This window comes from Pelobates fuscus, chromosome 3, assembly GCF_036172605.1.
Source record: "Pelobates fuscus isolate aPelFus1 chromosome 3, aPelFus1.pri, whole genome shotgun sequence".
NCBI lineage: Eukaryota > Metazoa > Chordata > Amphibia > Anura > Pelobatidae > Pelobates > Pelobates fuscus.
This window is the reverse complement of record NC_086319.1, coordinates 277,439,618-277,453,244: the sequence shown is the minus strand read 5'-3', so window position 1 is coordinate 277,453,244 and position 13,627 is coordinate 277,439,618. Positions and strand designations below refer to the sequence as shown.

At 46.7% G+C, this 13,627-nt stretch overlaps 1 protein-coding gene across 1 annotated transcript in view; it reads left to right on the top strand.

The window, feature by feature from the left end:
* The window catches only part of KCNIP3 (potassium voltage-gated channel interacting protein 3), a 156,708-nt gene that overhangs the window by 45,214 nt on the left and 97,867 nt on the right, over positions 1-13,627 (top strand). The window contains exon 2 of the mRNA XM_063445569.1: positions 5,913-6,078. Within this exon, the coding sequence (XP_063301639.1) occupies positions 5,913-6,078 (166 nt within the window). The remainder of the gene's footprint in view (positions 1-5,912; positions 6,079-13,627) is intronic.

The window sequence follows — 13,627 nt, the reverse complement described above, 5'->3', positions numbered from 1 at the left end:
TTCTGTGGGTGTCTATGTATGTTACAATCTATGTATTAAGACGCGACATGTACAGCATAAAATGTTAACATTTACAGGATGATAGAAGCATGTACAATTTCCAGCCGAAACTGAAAAAGTAAAAATAAACAATGTGCAGGGGGGGGGGGGGGGGGGGGGGGAATCAACATTCTATTTCATTTTCTTTGCATCCAAAATGAAGATTGTAAAAATAATTGCATTACTGTGTTAAATAGCGAATAAGAATTTGCACGATAACAATCGCTAAAACGTATTGAAATGCTTTTAATTTGTGAATATATGAGAGAATTAATGGAATGTACTGCTTAAGTAGAAATAAGTACTGCTGAATGTATAAATAATTACCTGTTAGTGTATTTTTTAACACTGTACTGATACATGCCTCTCAGTGTGTGGATGCTGTACACCAGTACTATAGTTTGCATTTTTCACTTTGCTAGGCTGACTGTTTCCACTAGAGGGTGCTGTGCACATCATATTGCAGTTTATTGTGGACGCATATAAAAAGACAAAGAGTCAATTTGTGGTGCATTGAACTTGTTCTATGTTGTTTTCTATATAATATATGCAAAGGTATATAACTGATTCGCTATATAGAAACCGGTTTCTTAAAGACAGCTACTAAAACTGAAACGTGTATACTTGGCTGTTACATGCCAGTCACCAGGAATTACTCTGGGGTTATAGGATAATTCTCTAGTCAAATTAATAACTCCCAAGTGTTCCTATTTAAGGATGACAGTCCTGATTTAGGACCTAAATCCAATTCCTGATTACTAAATATACCATAAAAGGTGCTTCTTAAATATACCTGAAATTGAAACTGGAATAGTTAAAGTGTAGACCAAATGGCTATGTTAACTATTATTTCCTACTTAATTATAGTCATAGCTTATATTGGCTATTTAGTCTAAAATGCTCATGTTGTTTCCAGTCCGTGATATTTCACTGTTTAATGAATAAGCACTGTGTAGCAGTAAGAAGTTGTCATGCTACTCAGTCCTAAAGGTTCCAATTACAAGGAATTCTTTTTTTAAGGTGTATCAATGAGTGGTTAATACGTGACTATATCATTTTTATGCCGTAATAGCAAAGGCTCCAGACAGAATCATTCTTGCTTCTTGCTACCAAATGTAAAAGCAAGGCGATTTTTCAGGTGGATTTCTCTACTGCCAATTAATTCTGTAATAGCATTTTGTTTAAAAAGATGAAGAAGATACCAGGCAGAACAGAAGTCGTGATTAGCTATGGCCACATTTTGCGCACAAAACATTTTCTCAGTGTCTGATGCTTGTCTTTTTTTTAGATTTTAACATAATGGGAAATTGAGGTCAAATACAAAAATTGAAGGCTCCTCTCACCATGTAAACCACCTGGAGTCAGAGTGTATGTTCAATATATATATATATATTTCTATTAACCTATAAAAAAAAATATCAAATTACTGTACATCCACAAACATGACAATTTATTAAATGAACATGCACACCGCCTAGTCTAAATGACATGTTTTTTAAATGAAGGTTGACTTTGCTTTACAGGATGAGAGGCTCCTAGTTTTGTATTTGACCCTATGTATTCCATTGGAGGAATTGCCTTTTCTGAGGGGGGCACAGTGTATTATCTGTACAGGGCTTTACCCAAACGTGATTGCCATGGAAACAACATAATTGACATTATAAATACAGGACATACAACTTTGTTTCTTTCCTTACTTTTTTTATTTATTTTTTTTACTTTTGTAATTCCCACACAAATTTTGCACTATTCCCAGTTTGGTGACTAAAAACGCACATGGATTTACTGCCTAAACTCCAAATCACAGCAAATTGAAAGTGACAAGTTGTGATTATAGCCAACTTGCCAAAATGTTGTATTTTCTTTCGCTACATTTTATAGTTTACAGCCGGCCAATATAGTTTACCCCCATCAAACCATATATTTTTGAAAAGTAGACACCCTAGTGTATTTCAAATGGTGGTATTTTAACAATTTTCATGCACTAATTCTACCACCAGGCTTTGTCAAACTTTTGGGTAGTCATTTTTTTGTGTTATTTTTCACACACATTCTACTCTAGGCATGGATTCTCAGCTCCTGTTAGGTGTTACTGCCACATAACACCCCAATATGTGTTCCGCAACATCTCCTGAGTACAGTGATACCACCCATGTATAGGTCTGTCGAGTTCTCTGGGGGCTAAAATACCTTATTTGGAGGGTGCGCATTCCAGTTTTCCAACTTGGAATTTTCACAGTTGGCCATCATGCACCCATATCCTATTTGGGACATTTTTGAAGCCGCCCCAAGTGTAATTTACCCCCATCAAACCATATATTTTTTAATAGTAGACACCCTGGGGTCTTTTAAATGGTGGTATTTTAACACTTTCCATGAACTACTTCAACTACCAGTCTTTGTCAAACGTTTGGGTAGTCATTTTTTTGTGTTATTTTTCTCTCACATTGTACTTTAGGCATAGGCGTGCGCACGGGGTGTGCCGGGTGTGCCTGGGCACACCCTAATCACACCTCCGTGCTGCACTACCTCTGGGCAGACTGGGCAGACTTGCCCACAATGCCGCCGGGTGAGAGGCCCCTCCTGTCCATCTGCCCTGATGGAGATCCAGCCTCAGTCTGTAGCTCCGCCGGGAGTGAGCTGCAGACTGAGGTGTCTCGCAATCTCCAGCCTGTGAGAGCGTTGCCGCGGCAACGCTCTGACTGGAGATCGCGAGACTCACCATGTGGTCTGCAGCTCACTCCCGGTGGAGCTGCAGACTGAAGAGAGGGGGCACCCACTGGACCACCAGGGCAGGTATTTAAACCCCCCTCTGTCCCCTGTCACTCACTGCCCCCCCACCCTGCCTCTGCCCCCATACCCCCCATAACCCCTGTCCCTAGCCGTCTACCCCCTGTCACTACCCATCTACCCCCCTAACCCCTGTCACTACCCCCCTAACCCCTGTCACTACCCCTCTACCCCCCCAAACCCCTGTCACTACCCCTTTAACCCCTAACCCCTGTCACTACCCCTCTAACCCCTGTCACTACCCCTCTAACCCCTGTCACTACCCCCCTAACCCCTGTCACTACCCCCCTAACCCCTGTCACTACCCCTCTAACCCCCTAACCCTTGTCATTACCCCCCTAACCCTTGTCACTACCCCCCTAATCCCTGTCACTACCCCCCTAACCCCTGTCACTACCCCTCTAACCCCCTAACCCCTGTCACTACCCCCCTAACCCCTGTCACTACCCCTCTAACTCCCTAACCCCTGTCACTACCCCTATAACCCCCTAACCCCTGTCACTACCCCTCTAACCCCTGTCACTACCCCCTTAACCCATGTCACTGCCCCTCTACCCCCTTAACCCATGTCACTGCCTCTCCACCACCCCAACCCCTGTCACTGCCCCTCTACCCCCCTAACTCCTGTCACTACCTCCCCTAACCCCTGTCACTACCCCTCTACCCCCCAACCCCTGTCACTACCCCAACCCCTGTCACTACCCCCCTAACCCCTGTCACTACCCCACTACCCCCTAACCCCTGTCACTGCCCCTCTACCCCCCTAACCCATGTCACTGCCTCTCCACCCTCCCAACCCCTGTCACTGCCCCTCTACCCCCCTAACTCCTGTCACTACCCCCTATCCCCTGTCACTACCCCTCTACCCCACTAACCCCTGTCACTACCCCCCAACCCCTGTCACTACCCCCTAACTCCCATCACTGCCCCCTTACCCCTCCCTCTACCCCAACCCCTGTCACTACAACTCTACCCCCCTGACCCCTGTCACTGCCCATTTACCCCCCTAACCCATGTCACTGCCTCTCCACCCCCTTAACCCCTGTTACTGCCCCTCCACCCCCTGTCACTGCCCCTCCACTCCCCCACCCCCTGTCACTGCCCCTCTACCCCCCAACCCCTGCCACTACCCCTTTACCCTCCTAACCCCTGTCACTACCCCTCTACCCCTAACCCCTCTCACTGCCCCTCCACCACCCTAACCCATGTCACTGCCCCTCTACCACCCTAACCCCTGTCACTACCCCCCCCTTACCCCTGTCACTAACCCTCTATGCCCTGTCACTACCCCCTAACCCCTGTCACTGCCCCTCTACCTCCCTAACCCATGTCACTGCCTCTCCACCCCCTTAACCCCTGTTACTGCCCTTCCACTCCCCCACCCCCTGTCACCGCCCCTCTACCCCAACCCCTGTCACTACCCCTCTATCCCCCTATCCCCTGTCACTACCCCTCTATCCCCCTAACCTGTTACTACCCCTCTACCCCTAACCCCTGTCACTAACCGTCTACCCCCGCTACCTCCTGTCACTGCCCCTCCACCCCTTACCTCCTGTACCTCTACCCCAAAACCCCTGTCGCTGCCCCTCCACCCTCCTAACCCCTGTCGCCCACACAGTGCATCCCTCACAATCATACACACTGTACCCCACACACACTGAATCCCTCACAATTACACAAACTGTACCCCTTACAATTACACACACTGCACCCTTCACAATTACACCACACTGCACCTACGTATATTTGTATTTTAATATGTATATATAATGTGTGTGTGTGTATGTATGTATATGTATGTGTGTGTATGTGTATATAAAAATACATATACATGCAACGTGTGTGTTTGTGCTTTAGGGTACACACCCTAATGCAACAGGCTGCGCACGCCTATGACTTTAGGCATGGATTCTCAGCTCCTGTTAGGTAAGAACACCCCAATATGTGTTCAGCAACATCTCCTGAGTACAATGATACCACCTATGCATAGGTTTGCTAGGTTGTTTGAGGGGCGCAATTCCAAACTTCTGTTTTGACATGTGTTTTTCAAATTTGACATATATTATTTGCCTATCTTCTTTTTGGGGGCCTTTTTAGATATCCCAATGTATTTTCTTGCCATGAGCGTGCATATATTGTATATGGAGTGTTTTAATGCCTTTGATGCAATCCTTTTAATCAAATAATTAAAGAAAATGCGTGGTGGTAATTTTTAAATTTTCATTTTTTCACACACATTTGTGTGTGATTTAGAGGAATCTGTTGTTGGTTATTGCAAGAAAACACTCCGGGTTGTTTTCTGCAAGGCCTCCTGAGTACAACTATGCATAGGTTTGCAAGGATTTGGGGAAGGTTCAGTTACAATTGTATGACTTGTAATTTGAGTTAAAATTGAGAGTATTTCTTCTGATAGGCCTATCTTTAGTTTGGGGCTTATCATGTACCCCAGTTTTATTTATTGTCATGAAAGTGTATATATTTGAAACGTAGACACCCATTGCATTTACTCTATTATGAAGCAGGCTGGGGACACCCCCAGAAGCCCCATGATGCACTGCCTTTAGAAATGGTGGGGGGTGGGGTAATAGATTGGTTGATTAATTTATTTTTATTTATTTATTTATTTTATTATCTTCACTGAGTGCCTCAACCCCTTGACCTCTGCCGATGGCTTCCGATGCTCTGCTTAACTGCCGGGTGCCACGTGGAGCAACCCGTAAGTGATAGTTACGGGGGAAGCCAACACCCTGGCGGCCGGCAGTAAGAAGAGGTATTGCACGATACGTCGACATTGTTGCAATACCATCAGAGCGGCAAGAAGTGATCATGATCGCTTCCAGCCCTCAAATTAGCCCCATTAGTCCTTAAGGACCGTTTTTTTGTCGAATGTATCTGATACGTCCGCGGTCGGGAAGGGGGTTAAAAGAATTCAAAGATGTTTGGTAAAAGCCAATTCTATTTAAAATGACAATTCTATTTATACATTAAAATAGTATATAGAGATTACACATAATATATAAAAAAAAAAGAATTTAGTAAATAATATTTCAGAATCTTATATTGTTTCTTTCTCTCTTTCATAGGATGACATCAAAGAGAACGACGGCAGTTTGTTTGGAGACCAAAGCCAGACGTCTCCTGAAAAGAAGGATGGGGTGAAGTGGCAGAAACCTCGTCTTACTCGCCGGACCCTGATGAAATGCTGCTTGGTAAAATGGATACTTTCCAGCACTTCACCACAAGGCCTAGGTACATCAACTTGACATTTGTATCATCCAGTGTGGGGTGAAATTTATAGCCATCTCTGACATATCTCCTTTAGAAACTAAGGACAGAGATGGATTATTAACAAGATTTCCTGCCTATTGCTTGAGGCTCACTATGGGTGCTGTCTGCATGCCATCATGTACATTAAATCAAGAGACACACTAAAAGGGGTTCAAGGCACAAAGAGGCAAAAGGAGTAAGACATTTAAGAAAGGGGATAAGAAATGGGGGTAAGAAATTCAAAAGGGGGGCTACGGCACACAGAGGTGAAGATGCATTTTTCTTTTGGGGGGGGGGAGGCAAAATGCATCTTCGCCTGTGTAGTCAAAAATCCTTGCACCGGCCCTGATTACAGATAGAGTGGCAATTCGTATTGCAGAGTGGAGGGGGCCACGTTTTGAAAGAGACCATAATTCCTGCTAATCCAGTTTTATCATTGTCAGAAGTCTCTTAAACAATTGCACATTCCGAAAATATCTACAGTGTGAAAGATACACATACTGGAGAGTTATGGGATGGTTCGGACACATGGGATGGAGACAGAGCTTACGAGGTAGTTTGAATGAATTATGAGCTCTGATTAGTAAAGATGCGTTCGGAACGAACTTGACTTCTTATCATTACCGTTCAACAAAGTATTGATGGTATTTGAGAAGTTGCAAAGACATTGGAATTACCTACTCTCTTGCCAGCAACTAGGACTACAGACAAAAAAAAATTAAAGTTAAAAAAGCAACATGAAGGCCTCACTGAGCCACAGTCCTCATAAAAAAATGTTTACTAAAAAAATGAAAATTTAAACAGGAATTTTAAGGCCCATACATTCTTGTTGGTAATGCGTCTATTTCATAAACATTTGATTGTTTGCTGCTCTACTAGTTTGAATATCTCATAAGTCTGTCTGAGTATCTTCAGAAAGCAGTTGCTAATGGCCTATCTGATCATGATTCAAGCAGAAACACTGCACATACTGACTCCTTAGTGATTTGAAGTGGTCATGGTGGTTGAAGTAACCCTGTAAGTTTATATTAGTAATTTAAATGTCTCTGCAACTTGTAGTGTTTATGTATATTATGCAAAAAGTCCCCAAGACGACATGTCTGCTTGTATGGTGGTCCTCATGGATGAGTATGTAGGGAAATTCCTAACATGGTAAAAGTCTTTCATAAAGATTCCATTTCTATAAAAAGCTTAAAAGTGACAGTGCTGCTACTTTAGGTGAACTTTCAGAAAGAATGACCAGAAGGTCAACCAGTCTGTACAGTTACACGCCAATAACCTAAAAATGGACATATTATGAAGAATAGCACAACCTGTGGACATCATTTGGTGAATTATGTTATTACACAAATAAATAAAGCAAGATGTAACAAGGAATTTTGAGTTTAAACTGTCCAAAAATATAACATCAAAGTCCATAATGACAGGTGAAGGAGAGAAAAAGATAACTGGAGGATGGGTTGGTCTCCAGGAAAGGAACTTTTACAAGGTGAAAGAGAGAACAACAGCGGGGCAATCAGAGGTGAACTGGAACTGGTGAGATCATGAGTTTGCAAATGGCTGCATGTGTAACAGTCTGTGGAAGCCATGTTTGTATTCTTAAATCACTATACTTATGGAAATTACAGTTAAACTGTCCTGAGCTATATTTCAGACAGAAAACTTGGGGAGCTAGGGGTCAAAAGTCCAAACGTTCTCAAGTGGTTAGACGTCTTACAATGGAAGCCATGACCCAGGCAGCCATGACCCAGGAAGGATCTCTAACAGCCATCTGAGGAGTGGCTAGTGAAGTTATCACTAGGCTATAATGTAAATACTGCATTTTCTCTGAAAAGACAGTGTTTTGAGACAAAATGAATGGTGAGAAGTAAATAAAACACAATGGGGTTAAGGGGAAGTAAGACACACAAAGGGGTGTGAGGATGTAAGACAAACAAAAAGGGCTGGGGATGTTAGAGACATAAAATGGGGGGGAGTAAAACAGTTCACAAACAGGACGATACTTAGGACACGAGGTCATGCGTTTAGACTGGAAGAATAAAGATTTGGTTTAAGGCAAAGGAATGTTTTGGGAGAATAAACGGTTCTTGTATCTCTTGCAAACCCTACTGGTCCACATCCCTAAGACATTCCTTTTACAAATCCGCAAATGTCTATGTCTGGCAACACAGGAAAGCGAGGCTGAATTTCAGCACCCTTACCAAACCTAAACAACACGGAGGCCTGGGGCTGCCAGACCTAACTATCAACAAGCTGTTCACCTCCAGAGAATAACTGAGTGGACACATGCTCCGAAAGACAACCTCTGGATCGCCATGGAGGCGAGTTTCACAAGGGTGCCCCTGCCCCTTCTCCCATGGTTACCAAGAGAGACGTCAGGGAGGCTTCCAGGTAAACACCCGATACTGAAGACCACTATGACACTCTGGAGAAGGATGTCTTCCCACAGGGACCTGGCTCTGGCAGTATCTCCATTGCCCTATTTCACACAATCTGCAATTTAGTCCCACAATGTCCGCACGCTACATAGCCCGGCTGGTGGCCGAGGAGTGTGGAGCCTGGCTCGGGGGTGGGGGAAGTGGGATGGGATCCGAGGTCTGGCCTCCCCACTTTTCCTCTTCGACCCTCACCTTACATTTTCTCCGTCTTGACCTAAACCTTCCATACCTCCCCCCCACCCCGTTCTGTCCCTTCCCTGACCCTGTGCTCCCCTTCTTCCTCTTCTCTATTTCACGCCTCTCTCTTCCTTAGATGACCATGTGTCCTTCCTTCTAACTTATACACTGCCTTCATATTTCAAATGCGCCACCTACTCTCTCAGAGGGGTCCACATACACTCTCCCTCTCCCGAGTGAGAGTGGACCACCAAACACCATTACACCTAAAGGCCAGGGCCGGACTGGACCACCGAGATACCGGGAAATTTTGCGGTGGGCCGCAGCAAGCTGGGGCCAGGCAGTCTGCAGAGAGACCTGTCAGTCTCCCTGCACAGGGAAAATCAATGTTGCAGGCATGCCCCGCCCCCAAAAGCCACGCCCCTGCCCGGAAGCTCCGCCCCTGCACGAAAGCCCCGCCCCCACACACATTGATGATGCTGGAAAGCTGCTCACCGGACCAGCAGGAAAGGTATCTATATTTACCTTTTAACAGCTTCCCCTAGCCACCTCACAACCCCCTTACTGCCCCCTTACCCACCTCACAGGCGCCTAACCCACCTCACAGCCCCCTTACCCACCCCCTTACCCACCTTACAGCCCCCTTACCCACCCCAACAGGCCCCCTACCCACCCCAACAGGCCCCCTACCCACATCACAGCCCCCTACCCACCCCAACAGGCCCCCTACCCACCCCAACAGGTCCCCTACCCACCCCACAGGCCACCTACCCACCTCACAGCCCCCTTTAAGCCCCCTTACCCACCTCACAGGCCTCCTTACCCACCCCACAAGCCCCCTACCCACCTTACAGGCCCCCTACCCACCTCACAGGCCCTCTACCCACCTCACAGGCCCCCTTACAGCCCCCCTACCCACCTTACAGCCCCTACCCACCTCACAGTCCCTTTACCCACCTCACAGCCCCCTTACCCACCTCACAGGCCACCTTACCAACCCCACAGGCCCCCTACCCACCCCACAGGACCCCTACCCACCCCACAGGCCCCCTACCCACCCCACAGTCCCCTTTAAGCCCCCTTACCCACCTCACAGGCCCCCTTACAGCCCCCTTACCCACCTCACAGGCCACCTTACCCACCTTACAGGCCCCCTTACCCACCTCACAGGCCCCCTTACCCACCTTACAGGCCCCCTACCCACCTTACAGGCCTCCTACCCACCTCACAGGCCTTCTACCCACCTTACAGCTCCTTACCCACCTTACAGCCCCCTACCCACCTCACAAGCCACCTTATAAACCCCACAGGCCCCCTACCCACCTCACAGGCCCCCTACCCACCTCACAGCCCCCTTACCCACCTCACAGGCCACCTTACCCACCCCAGAAGCCACAGGCCCCCTTACCCACCTTACCCACCTCACAACCCCCTTTAAGCCCCCTTACCCACCTCACAGGCCCCCTTACCCACCCCAAAAGCCACAGGCCCCCTACCCACCTTACAACCCCCCTTACCCACCTTACAGCCCCCTTACCCACCTCACAGGCCCCCTACCCACCTCACAGGCCCCCTTACAGCCCCCCTACCCACCTTACAGCCCCCTTACCCACCTTACAGCCCCCTTACCCACCTCACAGTCCCCCTTACCCACCTCACAGTCCCCCTACCCACCTCGCAGGCCCCTTACCCACCTCACAGGCCCCTTACTCACCTCACAGGCCTTCTACCCACCTTACAGCTCCTTACCCACCTTACAGCCCCCTACCCACCTCACAGGTCACCTTACCAACCCCACAGGCCCCCTACCCACCTCACAGGCCCCCTTACCCACCTCACAGGCCCCCTTACAGCCCCCTTACTGCCCCCTTACCCACCTCACAGGCCACCTTACCCACCCCAGAAGTCACAGGCCCCCTTACCCACCTTACAGCCCCCTTACCCACCCCACAGGCCCCCTTCCCACCTCACAACCCCCTTTAAGCCCCCTTACCCACCTCACATGCCCCCTTACCTACCCCACAAGCCACAGGCCCCCTTACCCACCCCACAGGCCCCCTACCCACCTCACAACCCCCTTTAAGCCTCCTACCCACCTCACAGGCCCACTTACCCACCTCACAGGCCCCCTTACCCACCTCACAGGCCCCCTACCCACCTCACAGGCCCCCTTACAGCCCCCCTACCCGCCTTACAGCCCCCTTACCCACCTCACAGCCCCCTACCAACCTCACAGCCCACCTTACAGTCCCCCTACCCACCTTACAGAACCCCTACCCATCATACAGAACTCCTACCTACTCACAGTCCCCCTACCCACCTTACAGCTCCCCTACCCACTCACAGTCCCCCTACCCACCATACAGAACCCCTACCCACTCACAGCCCCCCTACAGCTACCCTATCCACTATACAGAACTCCTAAACACCTCACAGTCCCCCTACCCACCATATTAGAAAAATAAATATATATCAATAATATGTAAGGCGTATATGTATGCATGTCTTGCCACCCCAGATGACTGAGTAATCTATAACACACACACACACACACACACACACACACACACACACATATATATATATATATATATAATGTGTTTATATATTACTCAATCATCTAGGGTGGCAACACATAGCCGTACGTATTACATGTGACGATACATGGTGCAGTGACTTATGGGTCTGGCATAGATTTTTTTTTTCCAGGGCTGCTTTGTATCCCCAGTCCGGCCCTGCTAAAGGCACCTGGGACCGCCTACGAGCAAAGTGTATAACCATCTAACTTAGTCCCTATAGGCCTCGGCCATCAGACCTAAGGGTCTCAAATAGCAATAAAAAAAAATGGTCCTGACGGATACTTGATGTACCTCTCAATAACTAGATCATAGGCTTTGTGACACTCTAACCAGCTAAGTCATATTACGCAATCCTACACTGTCCCATTGGTGCAATGCACTACTGGCATAAATTCCTGCCCTAAGCTATGCAATGCCACATCCACCCTGTGTACCTCTTGGGTATACAGGCCTCACTTTACCATGCTACCCCGGGTACTTTACCACGGTCCTGTCTGTTTGGCAATAACAAGCCTAGTGTTATTCTGTTGATGCTGTTATATAAATGTGTAGTATACTCCATGTGGATGTCTCTCTTCGATGATTATGTAATATCTCTTTTTATGTATCACCTTTTGATTATTGCTTTTTGATACTTATACATTCTTAGATAGATTGCATTATTTTCATTGTATGTACCTTTCAACTTAATAAACTTTAAATTAAAAAAGGGGGGAGGAGAAGATAAATTAAAGGGTGTGTAAGACACAATAATGGGCAAAAAGATTTATAAGATACACTAAAGAAGGGTGTAAGACACAAAACAAGCAAAAAGGGGTAAGAAATTCAAACAGTGGGTTAATAGGCGTGTGATGATGCATATTTCCTCAATATTTTAAAAGTAGATTTTCAATAAATATACTTAATTTTACTCATACATGAAATTAGTCACAAGGTGGCACTGTGTAAGCATTATTTAACATGCCCATGTTGAATTTTAAGGTAGACTATATCACATTTTTCTATTTTAGTGTATATCTCAAAGGAACAAAATTAAAAAAAAACTCCAAAGAGAGAATGACATAATCTATTACAATTGAAAAAGATTTATAGTGTGACCTTATAAATTTGCAGGGGTGTTGCTAGGTTCCAGAAAAACTTCCCAATGGAAATCTTGATGAACACATACACTAACAGGGAGGTGGGGATATTTGGGATATTTCATGATATCCTTCTTCCTCTCTAACCAGAATCACCACTTTATTGGTGCACTCTATTATCTCAATGAAAGCATAGAAACAAGCACATTGTTGCATAGTCAGGTATTCAGAGAGATCATCATAGTAGCCTTTCTCTTCCTGGTAGTAGCACCCCTCTACTGTTAGTTACTTTAGGGAGTACCACACCACCTTCTAATAAGCCAGGCAGAGCACTATACTACTTATTAGGAGCATGTAACGGATCGCCTGGCACCCCGACTTGGTACCTCCGTTAATGGATGCTCCTAGTGCTTCCTGAGGACTCCAAGCACTCTGGCAGACACCACAATCACCGAATCCGAGAAACCTTTTAAATTCTCCCAAGCATATGAATGCTGTAGACCATTGAATAGGAACCATACGAATAGGCTTGTACTCCTAGCAGTCAACTGGAACAGCATGCAATAAATCCTTCCCCCAATAATGAGACGACACATCACTTTGAGGGTAAAACAGGAACTCCTCACTGGCACATCCAGCCTGGCTTTTATTACAAACAGATACATACAGGACACTCCCAGGGGGAGGATGAAATTAACCAATCACATACATGGTTCAGCCCACACATCCCCTCCCCTCAGATAACATTAAACCCAATTATCCGGTACACTTTTCCAGCCAAGTTCTGGATGTACCCCAAAAACCGGGGGTACACCTTTAAATCCAGCATCGCTGGATAGCCCTTATTCAGGGGGACAACATTTCCAAAATTCAAGTCATTCGGATGAATGGTTCGGGAGATATGAGGTTCCAAAGATTTGACCGACCGCATGGGTAAAGTATCCGAAAACAGTTCCATGCATTTTGGCCCTGCGGTCGGTCACAAACAAGTGAATGAAACAGACGAATTACTGGTGTTATAGAGACTAAGGGGGATTCGCATGAATCCCCTAGTTCGTGAGTTTCTTTCTACCGAACGGCGGGCCGTTCGGTAGTTTCCCCACGAAATCCTGGAAGTCTGGAGGTCTCAGCGGTGTTTGCCTAGTCGAGTGTCCGATTTTAGTTCCAGACGCTCGACGGCAAAACACCGCTGTTCGGTAGTTTAAGATGGCCGCCGCCACGTGTTCGGCTCCCGAATGGCGGCCACCCAGAGGACACA